We start from the raw sequence: 22560 nt of genomic DNA, 5'->3' as shown, positions 1-22560 counted from the left end.
AAAAATAAGTTCAGAAATTAAGTTATGTGTAATAATGTGAAATGAAACAGGGAAAAAGTATTGAACACATGAAGAAAGAGAGGCGCAAAAAGGCATGGAAAGCCAAGACAACTGCTGAAAACTTACAGTAATTAAAAAGCAATCCAGCCCCCTGTCAGTGGAAATTAATAACAGCTGGTTCAGTCCCAAATGATGGCCTACAAAAAGGTCTCATTAACAAGGTGTCACACAAGACACATCTCATGATGGGTAAAAGCAAAGAGCTGTCTCAAGACCTTCGCAACCTAATTGTTGCAAAACATAATGATGGCATTGGTTATAGGTCGCCATTCTAAGCTTCTGAATGGTCCAGTGAGCACTTTTGGGGCCATAATACGGAAGTGGAAAGACAATAATTTCATGTATTCCCTAATGTCGGGTTCGCATCTCTTCTCTTTAATCCAGAGCTTTTGATGTTTTGTATTGATTATCTTTGAATTGATTCTGAAATTGGCATGATACATTTACCTGACATAATAAATTGTTACATTTGATTATTCTAACCATCTTTGACATTATTTTCATTAAAGAGTTAAAAAGGATAGTCAATGTTTGCTCACATTTAACGATGCACAGATATCATTAAAACCTTTTCATTTATGGAGTCAGATGAAATAACGAGAGAATACATAGTCAAATGTATTGCATTTAATCAAAAAATACTTTGCCTCGAGAAAAGACAGTAACACGTAAAGACCTTCCACGCTGGTCGGATACCGGCTTTGGGCCAATCGAGGGCGAGCTTACAGTCGCGAAATACGTACAGGTTGTGAACATCCCTATGCTTTTAGGTTCGGTATCTTTAGGTTCTGTGTTAAAATGCTATGTAAACGCTAAGCGGAACAAGACTAAATGTTTTTTAGGAGGGTCTGGACAAAACAAACCGGACTACAAGTGTGAAAACACCCTACAAGCTCTGTTTCACTTGAAGAAATTGTAAAAAATAAATAAAAATGTGGCTTTGTAAAGTAGAATACTTCACAATATAAGAATAATAAAATGATTTATAAAAAAGAAAACATCTGTTGTGCAACTCGGGTGGGGGTGGAGATTGCTGGTTATATGGTAAATGTACGATAATAAATGTACAAAAAATAACATTACGATGTCCAGAAATAATTTCAGTAGTACATTGAGTTGCATTTACCGACACAGAACTCATGTGATAGTTTAAATATGTAGATTCACATTAAAGATGTGTTTGTCCTCATGGACTGGTGGTTCATTTTTTAAGTGTGCCAAAGGTTGTGGGTCCTAATCCACCATCGTATAGGGGCCTAGTTCTTTTTTTTCTCTCTCTCATTAAAACCAAAGATGTTCATCAGTGATTAAAAAGAGCAGGGACACGTTTGTGTGTATTTTGTTTGGTGATTCCACCAGAACGAATAGAGCAAATCTCTGCAACAGCCTATAGTGCTAGATTGAAGAGCTTGTTTGTGAAGCACGAGTGCCAAGATAACACTGTTGCCTTCTGCCTCTAATAACAGCAGCAACAAGCACTCGGCATGATTTCAAAAACAACACATTCCAGCACCAGTTAGCCTCTTATTTAACCGAAATGAATGAATTGCTAATCAACTAGAGGTGTATCTTTTGTATTAGGTGCATCCGTGCAGCCAGATGTTTAAAAAACTGGTGGTATATTTTAAAGATAAAATTATATTTTGTAATATTTTGATATTTTAAAAGATTAGAAGATTTTAATTCTAGGTGTGGTTATGTTTGTTAAAACCAAAGAGGACCTTAAGCAAAATTTTCCTTCATTCTATGGGTGACCAAAGTATTAAATGTGGTGAATAAATTAAAATACTTGGGTCACAGTGCTGTAAGTTGTATGGACAGGCAAATATGCTGGCTTATAAATATTATACGTGTACAGATACAGATGAAGAGCTCTTCTTAGATCGTACTGTACTTTATACGGCGCACTTGTGGTGTAAATATAGTAAAGCTAGAATTAAAAAGCGTATAGTGATGCATTAAGAATCTTGCTTAAGCTCCTAAGGTGAAGTGCAAGTCAAATATTTGTATCTAATAATGTTCCCATTACATGCTGTTAAGTATGCACAATTTCATATGTGATTAATTGATAAAAAAATTAAATAATAATAATGGTTTTAAATGATTACATTTAGTGATACAAGGTATTTCTCCTGTTTTTGAAAAAAATAGTTCTTTGTAAATATATAATATTGTACAAATATTTTTTTAATAATAAGAAAAAAACAAAAAAAATATTTCATAGAGCTCTAATTTCACATTTAAAGTTCTACATCTACAGCCAGAATGACGATGTGGCCAAACCGGTAATTACTGCAGATTGAAGCTGGCACAAAAGTCAGGCTGTTTTTGAGAGGATTATCCCATAAAGGGCATCGAATCCTCTAGAGATGTGGAGCATGGACAGGGGAAAGACAGGGATGCATCAGCAGGTTAGGAAAAAGACAAAACCTAAATAAGAGTGACTCAAACAAACAGATTTTAGTGAAAATAAATCCCTGTAAATACCCTAAATGGCTCTAGCAAATGGGACAAAAAACATCTTAATGCAATCTTAATAACAAACTAATTTTGAAATGAACTGCATCATATGCAATTCCATAACTAGGTCGAATCCCCTGTATTCCTTAACAGCCAGGAAACTAGGTTACGCTTTCTTGTGGCAATTTGAATGTGTCCAATGGCAGCTCAGATGGGCTTTATTGATGTCAATGAAAACTCTAAAAGTCAGGTGTTCTGGGGCTGTAGCAAAGACTAGCTGTGTTCATTTAGCATGGAGGAGATGAATGGATTGCATTAGTGAAGAGGAAATTGTCAGAAGGGAAAAATGTGCGAGTATTACCAATAGTGGTGCATGATGTCCCTTATGTCTCTAATCTAAGCACATTGCACAGGCAAAGTAAAGGAAACGGTAGAAGGAAAGGAAATCGTTCTTTTTCTAGTGAAAAAGCTAATCCTCTATGGTCTTATAAACACAAAGTTCTGTGGCCTTCTGGTGAATTTCTGCTCTATGGTGCAGAATGTTTAAAGATATGTGTCCTGGTTGTGAGTGTTCATGCTGTGCGCACTGCTGTGCTTTACTAAGAGATAGCCAGAGCACTGACCATTAGCCGATTGATTTTCACTGATCCCCGGTCTCCTGCTTTAATCTCCATCTCTGGGGCAGACACAACCAACACTTCACAGCATTGACCCCAATAAAGCCTCATGGAAACCTCAGCTGGTCACTGGTCTCCTTCTTGGTTACACATTGATCTTACTCAGGATTAACATGCAAATCATTAGTGGCTGACTGAAAGATAAATCTTATGAAATGACTTCTTATAAAAAAAAAACACCATTACAAAGACTGTGATTTAATTAAATAAATATGAGCTGCATGTTTGCGAATTATATGTTTGCGAAAATGGGGGCACCTTGATGTATTTAAAAAAAGATAACCCTATGACAACAAACTCACAAAAATCTTACCACTATAGACTGCTAACAACTATCATGAACAAAGCAAAAAGGCCTATGTTTTGATAAAAAAAAAGAGAGATCAAATCAGCTTTATAAGTTTACAGAGCTATTGGTCATGATATATATTACCATGACATCGCTCTGCAGCGTCTTTCATGAATTCAACTAACAAAAAGTAATATACTCAAAATTTTAAAAATATACAATACAATATCCTCGACTTTAGTGCAAAAATATCGTTCTATTAATTCAGCCAAGTCACGCCGTTACGGGTCTAGCTTGTGTTTGTGGTCTGACGCATACGAATGCGTAGGGCTGTGCGAAATAGCTAAAAAAATTATCACGATATAATGTTTCATATCGTTCGGTATCGATAATTATTGACTCTTTTTTTTATAACCTTTTTTTTTTAAGACAAGTATAAAAGTTTGAATTTAAACCACTGTTTTTGTTTTGTTTTTTTTATCCACATTATTAAGGCAAAGAAAAAATGATATTAGTTTTAGCAGTCAAAAATTAAATGTAAACAAAAATATCTTCTTTATGTCTTATATTAAGATAAAAAAGTAAGCGTTAAAGAAACTCTTGAACTTAAATAAAATGTTACAAAATGTGTGCAATGTAAAAGTGTAAACGTAGAAGAATCAAGGTAGGTCTTGAAACTTTGAGGTAGGTCAACATCTGTAATAAGTAGGGGTGTAACGGTTCACAAAATTCACGGATCGATACGACACAGTGGTGTCACAGTTAGGTACATTTTTCGATACAACAAAAAGAAAGAAATGCCAAAGAAATTTCCTTGATTTAAAAAATATATCATTATTAAAAGAGAAATTATTTTAAATAAGTTTAAAAAGAGTTTTCCCTAATTCTTGAAACGTTTAGTTTTATAAATGGGGGTAATGTATTTGAAGGATGAACAAATAATGTTTTGGTCATCACATTAACATTTAAATATGATAATATTTGAGTTTTGAAGTGCTGGAAAAAGATGTGTGACGTACTTGAAAGTATTTTACTATTCCTGTCAAACTTCCATGATTACAGTGAGTGTTACTACAGTAAAGCCATAGCCTATACAATGAATGTTGCTGATCTGTGGACTTAAAGCCTATAACTAGTTCATTCATGGCACAATGTTTCTCCTGGTTTCCTCGTCAGCGCTGTTTGATCCGTTAATAACAGAGAAGTGTGAATGCTTCTCACTAGATCTTGCAGTGATGTTATTACTTCAATGGCGAATTCAAATGCTTTCTTTACCGGATCTCTTAGAGCTGTGTAGTAACAGTGTCGCTTGATCAAGATCGGCTCGCGCTGCACTCACTGACATTGATGGTCCAAACTGATAAACGGTCCGTGAAGCACAAAATAACGCAGTTTCGTTCCGCTTTCATTGCGCTTGTCATGTTGGGCAACGTTGTGGTGGTCGCGCGTGCATTTGAATGAAAATATTGAGCGCCATATCGAACATTTTTCATTTTGTTACAGACAATGGTGTACCGTCGATAAATACCGATACCGTTTTATCGCCCAGCCCTACGAATGTGTATGAATGGAAGTCAATGGAACGAAAAGTGTAGTGTGACCGGCCCTTTAACACATAAAGAATAAAGTCATAGTTCCTTTTTTTATCCATTCTTCTTTGAATTTTCAGTCTACATCATTGTCTTCTGTGTATCAGAATAACACATTGTGTCATTGCGTTCATGATCAGATGTAGGCCTACGGCTGTATCAGTGTCCTTTTTTGCACCAACATTGACCGCCACAAACAGATTTCAGTGCTTCCAATTCATTAACTAGACAGTGGTGGCTGAAAAAATATATTTAAACTTCTCATAAAAGGTCTTTAATTTAGGCTTTTAGGCTTTATGTCCTTATCAAAAGACTTGCCCTGTCCAAATACCCACACTTGTGGTCTTGGCCACTTGAGAGCGAGTGCACGCGACAGGAAGGAAGTGCGCAAGACTGTCCCATGTTGTCTTAAAAATGCCAAAGTGCAGTGCACACTAAACCCACACTATCTTGTACTTCGGAGCTAATTCATTAGCCAAATTATCGAAAAAAAAATGAAGTGATAAATGATCTGTATAGCAGTACATATGGCAGTTTCCCCCGTGGCACTGAAAATGGTATTGAATATCGATATTTTTCAAAGTATCATATCGAAGTTGGAAATTCCAGTATCGTAACAACACTAGTGAGAAGATAGAAAAGGGGCTTTAACTTAAGTGGCTCAAAGTACACTATCATGGTTTAGCATATGCAGTGCACAACATAATAATACATTTATACAGGCCAATGATGGCTACATAATACTCTTTCAGAACTGATTTAATTCATAAAGAGAGCTTATCACACACTGAAATGTTCCAATCTCATTTTTCATGTATTATGCTTGTCCTCCAACCAAAGCTATAAAGTCTCTTCATCTAATTGTGTGTCTGCTAGACGAAGGTCATTGGAATAATTGGAAAATGTTTTTTTATTGGATTATTATTGGTGTTGTGACCCATGGAAGCTTATCTGCAACTTGCCCTAGAGCTGTCACAACACAAAGTTGACCATTTCATATCACAGATCCCAAAATAGGTTAACAACAGCAACAACCCTCTCTAACTCTCAGGGAGACAAACACACAAACTCAACAGCACACTTTATCTACACAGTTTAGATATAATTAATGAGCTTGTGTTTAATGTCCTCAGTGATAAAAAAGAAAAAGAAAAAGAAAAAGAGTAATGAGAAACAAATGGGTTATATTTTAAGTGCTGCAAAGCAGCTGCAGACATATCGATACATGCAAAGCCTGATGCACAGTCCAAGAACATGTAATTATGACACTGCCAAAACAGTAACAGCTGCTAAAAAACTCCCAGCTGGCCAGCACTTTATAAGGGTCAAACAGAGAGAGAGAGAGAGAGAGCGAGAGAGAGAGAGAGAGAGAGAGAGAGAGAGAGAGAGAGAGAGAGAGAGAGAGAGAGAGAGAGAGAGAGAGAGAGAGAGAGAGAGAGAGAGAGAGCTAACAAAAATGATCATGATTATTCACGTTGTTAGTGATGTGAACAAGGAAGACTGCAGTAGGGTTATTATAGTTAGGTAAAACTAAAACCATAAAAATAATTTCCATTACTTGAAATAAAATATAACTGAAAAAAATTATAAACTTGATTTATTCCAAATAATTGGCAATTAAATAGGCTATTTTCTCATCTTAATTTTTTTCTTTTACTTGATGTTGATGTATTACAATTAGGCTAACTAAATTTGAAATAAACATTAATAAAACACTTTAATAAAAATGACAATACACAAAAAATTACTAAACATTTAACGAAATTAAAATGCAAACGGATATAAAAAATTTATTTAGAATCTTAATAAAAATATATAACAATGTCTCAATGACACTAAAATAACACTGGCTGCACTCAAAGATTAAATAATTTAAAGAAGGAAATACATTGTTTCATGATTTTAAATTTTAAAATTAAAGGTGCTCTAAAGCCCAATTTATACTTCTGCGTCGAACTTATGCAGTAGCTACGTCGTAGGCTGTGTTTAGCGCGCGTACCCTTCGGTGTACCCTGAAGCCCAATTTATACTTCTGCGTCGAACTTACGCCGTAGCTACGTCGTAGGCTGTGTGTAGCGCGCGTACCCTTCGGCGTACCCTGACGTGTACCTCTCCAAAAATGTAACAACATTGCCTACAGCGTAGAGCAGGGTTCACCAATCTCGGTCCTGGAGGGCCGCTGTCCTGCAGAGTTTAGCTCCAACTCCAATTAAACACACCTGAACCAGCTAATCAAGGTCTCATTAGGCATACTAGAAACTTTCAAACAGGTGTGTTGGAGCTGGTTGGAGCTAAACTCTGCAGGACAGCGGCCCTCCAGGACCGAGATTGGTGAACCCTGGCGTAGAGGCTCCGGCGTAGGTCCGACGCAGAAGTATAAATCAGCCTTGACACGCACCTCTCCAAAAATTTAACAACGCGTCAATTCTACGCGGAAGCAAAGCGCTGTGATTGGTCTGCTAGAACCCCTCCCTCGGGTTTCACATGGTCCCTCTGCATGTGTAATTGCGCGTCAACGCAGACAATGACGAAGATGAGGAGGAGGGAGGGTCGAGCTAGCCTCCGTTTTGTTTGACAATACTTTGAATGTCAACAAGAAGTGCCTTCACCCAACATCGCTTAGAGCACCTTTAATTGATATGATTCAGTGACTGTGGGAACCTTGCAAACTACCACTATATTTTTGTTTGTTTGTGGAGGGGTGGGGTAATACCACAAGTATTTGGGCATGTACCTTAGGAATACCATGACATGTCTGACATATGTACCAAGTGTACTATGAAGTGCCATTAAAATACCATGCTTCAGTTGGGCCATGGGCTGAACTATGGTACTCAAAACTATTTGGGAGAGAGGCGAGATATACATTTCCTTAACTTTGCATTATTAAAGTACATTTTTTTCAAGGAAATATTTCCAAGTTTCCCATGATAGTAGAAACAAAGTAGAGCAGACAGCCAGTACGTAGCCTTTGTATCATCTCATGTCAGTGTGTCAGTTATTGTAAAAACGTTACTCACAGGCGATGTAAGCAATGAGAGCGAGGGCGATCAGGATCTTCATCATTCTTCTGTTAATGACTGTGATCATCCAGCTCATCCGCATCATCCTCCAGCACACACGGCATTGAGCTCTTCCTCACATCTATCACATACTCATATACTTTACATGAGATTCAAGCCTGATGCTTTCAAATAAACAGCAGCTGCACAAAGCTAAATAGGCTAAGTAAGTTATTCTCAAAACAATGTCCGCATCAAAACAAAATATCAAAGTAAGTTAGTCCAACGCGTTTATGTTCAACAGGTGAATTCAGTTTATCGCTTAAAGAAAGTAAAAGGGCATCCTGGTTAACAGTTATTTCTCTTAGGTCAGTTAGCAATGTAGCGTCATGACTGTGGACCTGTAGCTAGAGATGCTAACTAACTACTGTAATATCATGCAGTATAACTGGTTTCTGTTTAAATCCTATCGCTAGTCCAATGCTTACTTTTTATCGATAATTTAATGTCATTTATCAAGAGTCCCGCGGTGTATATATTTAGCGATAGAGCGATAAAACGTCTCCACATCAAATGTTCAGAGCAGGATAACATTAGCGATGCTTTCTGCTGTCGATTAACCACCCTGCCGCGATAGCAAGTAAGTAAAACTATTTTGTTTTCTGCTCAAATAGATGCATCTTTCTGACGAGCTCGTGTAAACATTTTTTATTTTATTTCTGGTATGCATAAATATAAAAAGACGTAGGCTTTATTATTATGCTTTCTTGTGCGTTGTCAGGGGAAAGCAATCGAGCACAAATTTGTTCACCATGAGAACAGTGGCCCATTCATGAATGACATGAGTGGAGCGATGGTAAAAAGTTCAGTGATTTTCCACGTTGACTCATACCCTTGTGCTTCATTTGACTATTTGTTGGTCTTTGTACTGCCCTAAGAGAAAAACAACACAATGTTAACTTTTTTTTCCCCTGCACAATTTCCAAAGGCTATTTGCATAAATATTGCATAGGCAAAAATAGTTATGTCAGTTCTCAACTGAAAACTTCTGGATCCAGATTTTACATTGGAAATATAATGTCTTTAAAAATCAAAAACTGACATGTATTGAAATCACCATGAACAACAATATACAAAATAATTGAATTGAAAAATAAATAAATACAGTTTTGTAAAAGTGTGATTTTCCAGCCAGACACAGTGCTAAAAATGAATTGAAAACGGGAATGTTTGTAACATGGGGAGAGCTGTAACACCACCAATTCCACCAATAAGGGAAATATGATTCCTCTGATCATTTCAGTTTACCCACTTCCTCACAGATCCTATATGAATTGTTGTCAAGGCTTTGTGTATGCAGATTTTATAAAGAAAAAAAAAAAGAGATTTTTAGGTAAGAATGTTTTTTTTTTTGTTTTTTTACTAAAACTATATTTTGTTTAGTACTTAAACACTTTCTCAGGCTAAATGTGATGCATTTTTAAACTGCTAATTTCAAACCATTATGCTAATATAGCTAGCTAAATAATTGATGAATGGGGTGGGGTAGGTTGGAACACAGCCATCCCGCTAGCGCTACTTACAGTTTTTTATAGGAACAATTTTTGTCTAATTGTTACAACTTACCCCAGCATGTGTTACAACGTACAGTGGGTACTTAGTATAAAAGTTTGAGCACTTTAGTATAAATGTTTGAGCACTTTAGCTAAAAAATTCAGTGAGTTACAGATGCTGAAGCAAAAAGTGTTACAACCCTGTCTGCCCTATAGCCATATTACCAAATGGCGTAAAGTGTGCATACCTCCTTTGACTTTAGCACTGTATTTGTATTTGACATTTCTTTTGTTTTTCTTGCGATCTTGCTTGGAATCATATGTATGGGATTTGCCCACATCACTATCACTAGCATTTTTGAACATGGAGGAACGTCACAACCCAGCAACATTTGTATTTATACAGTACTTTTAGTTTTGTAGACTTCACAGTTGCTTGTCATGGCAGAGCAATAGGAAGATCTGTAAGAATGAGTAGTGGTGGTGTTATAGGGAATACACAATAGAGTGTGTAAAATTGAACAAGCAGTTGTGAATTTTCAATTTACATGTAACACATTTCTACAAAAATAAATGTATAATTGCAAATGTAGGTTTTCTTCTGTGCATTACAGTATTGACTTTTCCTAGTACATTTTTTTAAGAACAGTCTTTTAATAAATCCAACATAAACATGTAGGAATCAGGAGCTAGAATAATCCACAACCACAATACAGTTTTTCTCAGTCGCTTTGGTACATTTCTCAGATCAAAATTGAAATTCTCAAAACTACCTGTTCAATCTTCACATCACTGTGCCACTTGTGCGCATCAAAAAAGCAATTTCTCATTTCTTTGAACAAGTTGCAAATGCTTTGGTACATCCATGCAAATGATTATGTACAATTCTCTGCTGTTTCCTGCATTATCAATTGCTTGTGTCATGTTGATCAAAATGTATTATAATGGGTCTCTGTTGAATAGTCTCACCCCCACAACATTTAGGCATTAGTTCATTAGGCGAAATCTTTACAAGCAAAATGGTTGTCATAATATTTCAAGCATATTTCTTTTCCATTATACTTTTTTCTAAATCTGTCCTGAATTGGTAAATTGCTCCCAAGTGAATCGTGACTTTCTCTAACGAAGGTGCATCTCATGAACCATCAACTGGCAAGAATATATATAGCCGGAGCACAACACAATGTTACAATGTCTGACAATGGAAGGACAAGGAATTGGATGGGGTCAACAGCCAGAAAGAAGAAGAAGAGGAAGAGGAGTGAGGCTGTGTGACAGAGGAGTTGGGAGGCAAAACAGAGGAAGAGGCAGAAGGACATACGTTCCTGATGAGATAAGAGCCACACTTGTAGACCACGTTCTCAATGGGCTTACAATGGCCGAAGCTGGTTGAAGGGTGCAGCCATTTGTTTGGAGAACAACTGTGTCCTCAATCAATCAGACGTTTCGTCGACAGAACAGGTATGTAATCTAACAATAGGCACTGTACTGTAATACTGTATACTTTCTGTAATGCTTCATACAATATTACAGTATTCCACTTGCATTTTACAATATACAGTAAGTAAACTTTAAACAGTGACATTTTATCTTACTCAATTTTGTGTTTTGCATTACTATATATTTTTTTCCACATAGGACTGCAAGACAACTTCACAGGGGTGGCAGAGGGCCCTTTTCACAGGAGGAGGCTATTTGCACCATGGTTGTAGAAAACAATGCCATAAGACTAAGGGAGATAAAGAGTGCCATTATAGAGGACAACAACATCTTTGAAAACATTCAAACAGTCAGCATCTCAACCATTGACAGGGTGCTGAAAAGACACTAAATCAATATGAAGCAGCTGTACACTGTTCCATTTAAAAGAAATGGTGAAAGAGTGAAGGAGCTGCGCTACCAGTATGTACAGGTAAGGTAAAACATTTATGAGCATGCAGCAACTGTACCTCACAGTAAACAGTACAACATCGTATAGTGATATACAGTACAGTAAGTGTGACCTTTACACATTTGCTATGGCTGTAGAAAAGAAGATGCAATATGTGCTGTATACATTTCATTTAAAGGAGCTGTATGTAAGAAATGTATTTCAATTCATCATAAAATGGCCCTGATATGTCACTAGACATTAAGAAATCATGTTCATTTCAAATACTTATATCACTGACAACAGTAGTCCGGCCAGGATATTGTCATTTAAAAAGTGAAGTTGCAGCCCTCAACTGATGTTGATGTTGTCATCTTGTGTTTTGGCCTGAAGCTCCACCCTCCACCTATCTACCAATCACAAAGTCAGTAGTGTTTAGGCATCTGGGTTGCCAGCTCAGCTCTAGTTACCACAGCTACGTAGCAGCCTACGTTCCTGCTGGATCCTGCAGCCTATCTGGCAACCTCGAGTCAGGGGGGAGGGGGAGGGGATACACCGCTCTACAGTCATTTGAAAGTGATTGCAGTACCAGTTTTGGCCACAATCTTACATATGGCTCCTTTAAATGTATCTTGCCCAAAATGAAAATGCATGTAATTCATAAAACTCATTTTGTGTCTTCTGGATATAGCGTGTAATGGAACTGGAAGCAAGTGAACCACCGCACAGCTTCATCTACATGGATGAGGCTGGCTTCAACCTAACGAAATGCAGAAGGCGTGGGCGAAATATCATCTGCCACGAGCTACAATTGGGCCAGGCCAACGGGGCGGGAACATAACCATGGGTGCTGCTATCTCTGAGAAAGCTTTGCTAATGCATTAATCCCATAATTGTTCCATACAAAACAGAGCATCTTGTCACGTTTTTAGACACTCTCTACAGGGATCTCATCCCTGAACAAGAGAGGGGTCAGATTGGAGATGATCTGCCAAAGTACATGATAGTTTGGGACAATGTCAATTTCCATCGCTCCAACATCATCAGGCAATGGTTTTCAGCCCACAACAGGATGCTGATGGAGTTCCTCTCACCCTACTCCCCATTCCTTAACCCCATTGAGGAATTTTTCTCAGCATGGAGATGTAAAGTATATGATCACCAGCCACATACACAGATGACCCTTCTGGCTGCCATGGATGCAGTGTGTGATTATAAGACACTCTAAAATATTATTTCCACGCTGCATCGCAAGAGAAGATATTCGTTGTGATGTGGATAAGAATTTGTGGCCCAACAGACAGGACCGTCATGAGGTGTAGGAAGACTGCACTGTAATTCCTACAGCACTGCATACAGTTTTCCCGAAGGAGATTGCCCTATGTTCACATTTCTACTTTTGTTTTTTGTTTTTTTGCAAAAATGCAGTGCTGCTTCTGTATCGCAATGACATGGTCTGTCAACAAATTACAGTACAAACAGTACAAGCGTAAATGTGAATCTTTTCCAGTCTCTTCCAATCAAACTCCCACATACACTAAGGTGTAACCTACAATTTACAATAATTGACATCAAAACTTTAGCCATAGTTGTCATCAGAACATCCCTCCAGAGTACACTGTTATATTGACAACATGACTAAGCAATTTGACTTAACCATACACAATGACACAAGGACTTATCATTCGGATGGCACCGACATGTTCATTGACACAGATATTTCCTTTGAGAGATGAACTAAGGATTTTGAGCAAGAGACTGGCTTTTGCAGGTAATCCATGCCATGGTGTTTTGCTATTTGTACGAATTGTTTTGAGAAATGCACTTACTGTTTTGCAAATGTCGAGGGTGATTCGAGAAATGTACCAAAGCGACTGAGAAAAACTAAGCAAAAATAACACGGAACACTGAACACTTAACTGATGACTTAAATACAATGGAGAGCTAATAAACTGAACAGATGTGTAATTAATTAGGAGCTGGAAACTAATAAGCACAGGAACACAGGCAAACCAGAAGAGGGAAAACAGAACCATTACAGTATGCCCCCCTCCCGGAAGGCAGGCAGGCTAACTAACAGACAGACGGATGGATGGATGATACAGACAGACAGACAGACAGACAGACAGATAGATAGATAGATAGATAGATAGATAGATAGATAGATAGATAGATAGATAGATAGATAGATAGATAGATAGATAGATAGATAGATAGATAGATAGATAGATAGATAGATAGATAGATATAGATAGATAGATAGATTTGAATTACTTATTCTGATTTAATACCAGAATATCTAAACACCTGTGTTGAGTAATATATAATTTCACTGCTGAGTTGCTCTCTGAGTCATTTTACTATTTTACATATTTCTGAGTAAAACGATAAACAAGAAAAAAAAAAAAAATGTAGGAAAGATCTTGAATTAATCTACCTGGAATTGATTGGATGGTGAAAAGTGAGTGTTAATAGAGGCAGCAACTTTGCTAAAACAATGATTTTAAAGTAATTTGGCTATTGGTTAACATTCTCTAATAAAGCTTGTGCAAGCTAATATTAGAGGAATTCACCATAGACGGTATATAAACTGGACACAGCGACAGATAGGTTTCAACGGAGAAAAGTGAAGCAAATTAGAAGCACTCACTTCCTGATGGCTGAGCGTACTGCGCAGACTCAAACTGAGCTTGACGACGTGGATGTGACGTGAGCAACCTGTCTGACAGAACAAGTCTTCTAGTAGCTGTGCCAAGAGAAATCTGAATCATTCCCTTCCGAATCTTGCAGAGACGGAGAGCATGAGTAGGAGCTGTCCATGAGCTAGGAGCAGGAGCAACTTTATGATTCTCTACGGGCTTCTCCCTTGACTTTATCGGACTTTATGCCTCCACGTCCCCCCGATTGACTGCGAGCTTCTCTTCCTGTCTATACGGTAATTTCCAGAGAGTCGCGTGGTTATGATGCAATCGTTAGCCTACTTTTACAAAAACTGCTTCTATGGGGCCATAACGTAAGATACAAGGTAATGGAGCCTTTTATACATTGTCGTGTTTCTTTAGAAGTGTGAAGTGAAGTGTTTGTTTACATGCTAGTACTAGCGTAAAGGCTACGGTGATCGTTTGTAGTTATTAAAGTAGTAGACAATTGTTCGGTCAAGATGGGAAGTAGTCGGTGGCTACAGACCGCCGATGAAATCTCAAAAGATCGTGAAAAAAATATTTTCTTACTTTACTTGGCATTTTTGTTTTTTCCAAATATCTAAAATCAAGATGCATTTACTTGAGAAGCAAAATTACAATTAAGCTATTAAGTCTTGTTCTCCAAAACAGAAAAATAAATCATAATTAAGTGAGTTAATGCTTAAAACAAGAAGAAAAAAAGAAAATTAAAACCTAATTCAAAGGGAATTTTTATCATTATAATAATTTTTATATAATTTTTTTTTGCAGTAAGGAAAGTCATTTCAAAGGAAAAAACCAAGAAGAAATTATTTTATGCTGAATGTTATTGTATCGGTTTGTAGCAAACACAAAAATGAAGATGATGATGAAGGATCAAAAGTACTTTAATATAGCTCTCAGGTAAAAGGAACAAAGATTAGACATCCACAAAGCATTGCAGGAAAAACTGAACAGAAACAGAGTGAAAACTAAGTAAATATTTAATGACTACAATAGTAATTTCTCGCTAGAAATGACATCATAAGTGGAAAACATTGATAAAATGTTTTACATTTACACACAAACCAACGACCAGCCCTAACTTTCAGATGCCATCTTTATTTTTCTAGCTCAACTGTCACAGAAAGGAAAGGATTGTGGGATATCAAAGGCATCGAAGGATACATCTACACTGCCTTCAAAAATCTATCAGAAGAAGGTATCTCAGGAGACAGGAAGTGAAACATTCGGATGTGCCTTGATGCCTTCTGACCTTGGAATGTGTCCTCCAAAGGCAGCATTTATCAGTTTTTGGTACTTAAGTACTAGTGATAACCAAGTGCACACAGCTGAACTAAATGACAAATCAATTAACCACCATGACAACAAACTAATAAGGGGAATGGTGCAAACTGAAAACAAGGTCCAAACAGAGTGAGTGTGTGTAACAGAGGCCAACTAGAAGTTGCTGCAATCTTTAGCCTCCTTTTTAGAGCACCTGACTCTTACGCCAGAAACCCGGGTTCGAGGCCCGCACAGAGTGGGGTCAGTAGGACCCAGGTGGAGGGGTTACGTGTGACAATAATACTTTACAGAATATATGGGCAAAGAGGAAAATCATGCAGTGATTCATTGTTAAATTTGTACTATTATTATTTGTTATTTATTTTTATGTATAGCAATATGTATGAGTTTTTTTTTTTTTTTACTCTGACGTTTGACTTCTAAAATTATTATTAGTGTGTTTTTAAGAACTTTAATTTCATTCTCAAGAATATTATAATTGTTCTTTTTTATTATTATTTTTTTTATCTGTAATTATGATTTTACGGCTTGTTGCAGGCAGCAAGGATGAATTGATTCTGGATAAAAATAAATAAATCATAATAACAAATACTGAGGAGCACAGGAGAACACAAGAATAAGCAGAAAACCACCATAGTAGCGATAAGAACCAACTAAAATGAGGGCTCTATATAAACCTTATGCACCAGAAAAACAAGCACGCCACCATATTTATAATTTTGTCTTTGACATTTTTGTTGATTTATTTTGTTGCATCGCTGTCGAGGAGCAATTTTCTGGTGAAGTGGATTTACTTATTGTAGAGTTACCGAAAGTTATCATGAGCATTGTAATGTTTGAAGTGGAAGTCATAACAAATGTCAGTAGACCGCAAAGATTTTAAATTGAGTGCTTCATTCATAAATTCGCAAAATCCTTCATGCTGTGGAAATACAATCTGGAAGACAGAACACAACGAGCGCAGTGCTGAAAAGAGACAGGGCTACATAAGGTCTATAGGTTAACTGAGGAGGAAAACAAGGCACAGGTGGGGACTAATCAATCGACTTATGAATCACTGTGACAACAAATGCAAACATACTTAGAAAGCAAAGAAAAAGGAGGAAACAACAAGAACCAAACTAAAAGTCCATGAAACATTAAACTGAAACAAGATATCGTTACATAATGAGGGGAAAGCACGAAATCACTGAACCTTTTATTATAACTTTTTATATATTTTTTATATATCTATTTAATATAATATATTATAATTCATCATGTGAAAACCGTTTTGAAATTGGACGATTGAGAGGCGAGCAAGATCTTTTAATATAGCCAAGATATATTCAGAGGTGACAGAAAAGATGTTATAGAATAATAATTGAATGAAAATCCAATTTTGACCAAAAACTGACATTCAACCTATTTTTAGACCTTACTGAAAACGTACCAGGGTGACATCTGACAGGCTTTCCCGGATCGCATCACATATCTTTCTTTTATATATATTTTATGTATTATCTTTTTAAATTTCAGATTTAAATCACATCTCTGAAAGAACTCATGTATTTTCAGCCTGAAAATGTGATACTAAATTGCAGTAAATTATGCTAAAAGGGCCCACATACGCATGATAGAGTTCCTAATCTAGACAGAAAACTCAGTTTCACTTTATTTTGATGGTCCCTTTAACACATTCCATTGACTATAAGTGACGCTACATATAACTCTCATTAGAGTCTTAGTCGAGTATGAGGGTTAGAATAAGTTGACATGTAGTTGCAAATTTACTTATAGTCAACATAATGTTCAAAAGGGACCATCAAAATAAAGTATTACTGAAAATTCTTCTCCACAGCACAAAAAAGCTGCTGCTGTTGATTTTTGTTGAAGTGGCTGTAACAATAAATTGAAGTGGAATGCACAATTGCTAGAGAACAGCAAATGAGTGAGACAGCAGGGCAAATACTGATGCTGAGATACAAGCATATAAAGATACAAAACAAACCATCTACACATCAAAGCAATAGAATGATAGGAAGAAAAAAAAACATTGTAATTTAAGGGTTAGAAAATGTTGTTCTGTCTAAAAGCACAACCGAAACAAGAGAAAGGTGTCCTGACAGTTTAGAAAGTATACGCTGTTGTTCTCTAATACACTCTCACGAACACACATGCTTGCTCATAATGGAGGAGAGAGACAACGAAAGCTATTTCTGACATGATTGTGATTAAATCCTTTAAATCCAAAGCTAAAAGCAACTCAGCAGAATGGCAGTGTGACTAAAAGACTTTTACGAAGAATGGACTGAAAGGCTTGTTCACCTTCCATCTCGCCAAACTTCTCGTATTGCAAGAAAACAGAAGAACTACTGAGAAATGACTGAATGCTTCTACATGCAAGCTTGCATGTTTGTGTGAAAGTAGACAAAGTTTGGAGAATCCGGTAGCAGTTTATTTTACAGTCCTGTTCCACGTGTACTTATTATAGTAATTAATGGGTAATAACTAGGTAATAACCCTGAACCTACCCCTAACTCTAACCTTAACTCATGTTGTTACCTTATATTACTGGATACCTTTTTAGTTAAGAACACTGTACATGCAAGTGCATATATACTGTAAATTAAAGTGCAACCAAGAATATTAATTTATTTGAATCAGCAATAGTAATTTCCAACAGTCTAAATGTCTTTACATTCTTTTTTTATCAATTAAATACAACTGGTGAATAAATGCAACTGGTGAAAAGGTGAATTTCTCTTTCAAAAACATTAACATTTCATTGTGATTCTCATAAACACATTCACATACACTTCCATGACAGTATCATGGATCTGTCACGAACTGCTCCGAGACACAAAGGTTGAGATCCAATTGCAGCTTTATTTGAAGCGTAATCCAGAATCGTAATCAGCATAAGCAGGGGTAAAACACAGGAAGGCAGTCCAAACAAACAAATAAACAAAACAGGCTGGGGTCAGAGGCAGAAGAGTAATCCAGGGAACAGGCAAGAAATCCAAAAACCAAGAGACACGAAACCAGGGAAACGCTCGGAAATGCAGTGCAACAACATACAAAACTTCGCAGTGAGTGAAGGGGTGAACCAGGCTTATATGGAGTGAACTAAACAATATGAGATACAGGTGAATGTGATAATGAGTGCTGATGAGTCCAGGCAGAGAATGATGGGAGATGTAGTCTGTGAGTGAACGTGAGAGTCTGGTGTGGAGTGCCCTCTGGTTGCTCTCAAGGGCACTCCAGCTGGTGACCGTTACATAGCCCCCCCCCTTTAAGGAGCGGATTCCAGACGCTCAGAAAAACAGTTCAGGAGGGTGGTGGAGCAGAGGAGGACCCGGGGGCGGGATGGAGGGCCAGGCCCGTGAAGTGGAAGAGGACCTGGAGACTGCGGCAAGAGGGGAGGCCAGGGCAGATCAGGCAGTGCAGGCGACCAGGGCGGATCAGGCAGTGCAGGCGACCAGGGCGGATCAGGCAGTGCAGGCGACCAGGGCGGATCAGGCAGTGCAGGCGACCAGGGCGGATCAGGCAGAGCAGGCGACCAGGGCGGAGCAGGCAGTGCAGGCGACCAGGGCGGATCAGGCAGAGCAGGCGACCAGGGCGGAGCAGGCAGTGCAGGCGACCAGGGCGGAGACGAACCTTCAGGAGGCCAGGGCGGAGACGAACAGGTTCAGGCGTATCGGCGGCCATCTCTGCTGAGGGCTCAGGTTCAGGCGTGTCGGCGGCCATCTCTGCTGAGGGCTCAGGTTCAGGCGTGTCGGCGACCATCTCTGCTGAGGGCTCAGGCGTGTCGGCGGCCATCTCTGCTGAGGGCTCAGGTTCAGGCGTGTCGGCGGCCATCTCTGCTGAGGGCTCAGGTTCAGGCGTGTCGGCGACCATCTCTGCTGAGGGCTCAGGTTCAGGCGTGTCGGCGACCATCTCTGCTGAGGGTTCAGGCGTGTCGGCGACCATCTCTGCTGAGGGTTCAGGCGTGTCGGCGACCATCTCTGCTGAGGGCTCAGGTTCAGGCGTGTCGGCGGCCATCTCTGCTGAGGGCTCAGGTTCAGGCGTGTCGGCGACCATCTCTGCTGAGGGTTCAGGCGTGTCGGCGACCATCTCTGCTGAGGGCTCAGGCGACGTGGCAGCGGCCATCTCGTCCTGAGACACTGGCTCGGCGGCGACCATCTCTGCTGAGGGCTCAGGCGACGTGGCAGCGGCCATCTCGTCCTGAGACACTGGCTCGGCGGAGACCATCTCGTCCTGGGACACTGGCTCGGCGGCGGCGGCGGCAGCCATCTTGTCCGGAGACACTGGCTCGGCGGAAGTGACGTGAACAGCATCTGGCTCGGCGGGACTGACGTGGAGCTCTGGCTCGGCGGGACTGACGTGGAGCTCTGGCTCGGCGGGACTGACGTGGAGCTCTGGCTCGGCGGGACTGACGTGGAGCTCTGGCTCGGAGGGGATGACGTGGAGCTCTGGCTCGGAGGGGATGACGTGGAGAAGCTCAGGCTGAGGGGATACAGCAGGTTCACGGAGATCCTCCTCTACCCGGCCTCTAACGATGAGCCGCTCAACAAAAGGGCCAGATCAATATAGTGCTCCAAAGTCTCGTGAGGATCATGCAATGGCATGAATGAACTGAGCGGTTCAGATAGCCCTCCCCGAAAAAAAGATCTTAAGGCATTCTGTGTTCATTGAGGTGAGATGTGCCAGTTCAATAAACTCCTCGACATACCTCTCGATCGTCCGATTCCCCTGACGGAGACGCAGGATTTGTATTGCGGTATCTGTTGGCATAGCTGCTGGATCTAGGTGTGGCGAAGTTTTCTGTCACGAACTGCTCCGAGACACAAAGGTTGAGATCCAATTGCAGCTTTATTTGAAGCGTAATCCAGAATCGTAATCAGCATAAGCAGGGGTAAAACACAGGAAGGCAGTCCAAACACACAAATAAATAAACAAACAAACAATCAAAACAGGCTGGGGTCAGAGGCAGAAGAGTAATCCAGGGAACAGGCAAGAAATCCAAAAACCAAGAGACACGAAACCAGGGAAACGCTCGGAAATGCAGTGCAACAACATACAAAACTTCACAGTGAGTGAAGGGGTGAACCAGGCTTATATGGAGTGAACTAAACAAGAAGATGAGATACAGGTGAATGTGATAATGAGTGCTGATGAGTCCAGGCAGAGAATGATGAGAGATGTAGTCTGTGAGTGAACGTGAGAGTCTGGTGTGGAGTGCCCTCTGGTGGCTCTCAAGGGCACTCCAGCTGGTGACTGTTACAGGATCATTGTACATTAATCATTAATAACACTAAACTAGTGATGAAATAGATGGCACTTCACAAATGATAAACATTGAAATATGTAATGCACATGGTGTTGATGAAAAAACCCTCTGTGGTGGACTATCATTAATATATTTTGATCATTTGTCAATTTCACACAGGTCCAACCTTATTTATTAATTTTTTTCTTCAGGTGTAAGTCAATCCATGCGTCAATACTGGCATTTGTACTGGGCATGCCATTCTAAACGTTCATTTTCTCAGAGAATTAAATTTGAAACTCATGTTTCTGTTAAAGCTGCATTCTTTCACAAACCAATAAATCAAATTCACATCTATGGTGTAGTAACACTCCACTGCACAGCATTACCCTAAAGCAACACAAAATAATTTTGAGTTATAAGGTTTAGAAGTATGATGTGTTGATTGTTGATTGCGTACAGGAGGAAAACTGTTGAGACCATGTGACGAGAACAGAAATTGTTTTGCATTATCATTACTCATTAGAATATCTAGAGTTTCACATTAAAATGATTAAAAAACATCTTCACATGCTTACTTTTTATGAGGTTTCTGGGTGTTTTGTTGCTTCAGGCAAATATTTATGTTGCTCCATGTAAGATATGCTATTACATTAGAAATCTTAAAATGTCCAAAGAGGAATGAGATGTGGCAGGGCAGGAAAAAAGGGCATTCCGGGTATCAGCAATTTCCTTTAGAAATGACATATTTGTCAACAATGCAAGAACTATGAAGAATTAACAAATTGAGTAATTTGAGTAAATTGAGCAAGTAGGCCCTTTTTTGTTGTTAAACGGTGCTCTTGGATTGCTGAGATTCATGAAGTGTATTAATTCTCCTTTTGCTTAGCCTTACTTTGTGTACTAGGCCTATATAAACTGCAAACTATGGTATGGTTCAACTAATTAGTTTAGATTCTCATATACAACAGAATTCACTATAAATGAGATTCTGTAGTAGAGCATTTAGAAGATGTTTTGTACATTTTCTAAGTTTCCACCAAAAGAAAAATACAAAAATACTCTTTTTTCTTTTTTAATCTGTGGCTTTATGTGAATCAGCTTAGGAGAATGCTATAATAGTCTGTGAGATGAAAAATAAATGAAGAAAAGCTTGTCCTTCAGGCAGCATTTGAGGGGCATTTAAGGCTAAAGTACAGAGTTTGTATACCACCCACGTATGAGATTCATATCAGTTTAAGCTGAAAATTTTACATTTGGGAAATTCAAATGAAAATTATAGCCGGAAGCCAAACATTGCATGTAATAATATTAGACCTGGATCAAGTATGTGTAGACTATTGCATAAAAGGAATAGTATATATTTTAATAAGGCCGATATGAAGTACTCATTTCAAAGGCAGTGCTAAGTGATCGTGATTCATTTTAATTTGAACGCTCTTTATATTCCTGTTAACGCCCTTAGCCTGCAGTGGCACTCATTGCGTGAAAATAGGGAGTGCGGCCTTAGAATCTTTCTTCTTCAAAGGATGCAGACAAAGCCTCTCATTCGCCATCAAGTCTTTACCAAAAGTGGATTACTTCAAGAAGAATTCATTTGAGCGTTCTGGCGGAACCAGGATGAGCTTCAAGCTTTGTATCAGTTGCGTGGAACCCATAGAGCTCCCAGATGACCACGAAATGTTCGTTGTGTGCCTGGGTTGCATGCAAGCAGAAGCAGCCATTGAGGAGCCCAACTGCCCTCATTGCAACGCTATGAGTGTAAGGACTCTCCGGAGATGGATAGCTCTCCTGCTCAGCAAGGAATCGGCCTCCGGCCAGCCGTCGCTTCCCCCCGCCAC

General features: G+C 38.9%; 1 protein-coding gene and 1 long non-coding RNA gene across 3 annotated transcripts in view; both read right to left on the bottom strand.

Moving 5' to 3' along the window:
• Positions 1–8706, bottom strand: part of uxs1 (UDP-glucuronate decarboxylase 1) — an 86375-nt gene extending 77669 nt beyond the window's left edge. Inside the window, exons 1-2 of one of the 2 annotated variants that reach the window (XM_082175841.1) lie at positions 8566–8700; positions 8096–8219 (exon numbers count right to left, since the gene is read on the bottom strand). In XM_082175841.1, the coding sequence (XP_082031967.1) occupies positions 8096–8183 (88 nt within the window). In that variant the 5' untranslated portion in view covers positions 8184–8219; positions 8566–8700. Of the gene's footprint in view, positions 1–8095 lie in introns of both variants that reach the window. The other variant, XM_082175840.1, reaches the window with a different exon arrangement.
• LOC309503206 lies at positions 5578–7205 on the bottom strand. Its single transcript, XR_014207568.1, has 2 exons — positions 7119–7205; positions 5578–7021 (listed from the first exon to the last, which is right to left on the bottom strand). It is a non-coding gene; the product is annotated as an uncharacterized lncRNA (long non-coding RNA).
• Positions 8707–22560: the final 13854 nt, after the last annotated feature.

This window comes from Leuciscus leuciscus (genome assembly GCF_965113295.1).
Source record: "Leuciscus leuciscus genome assembly, chromosome: 7".
In the NCBI taxonomy this organism is placed as follows: Eukaryota; Metazoa; Chordata; class Actinopteri; order Cypriniformes; family Leuciscidae; genus Leuciscus; species Leuciscus leuciscus.
The sequence above is the reverse complement of the archived record's forward strand: the minus strand, read 5'-3'. Positions and strand labels throughout refer to the sequence as shown.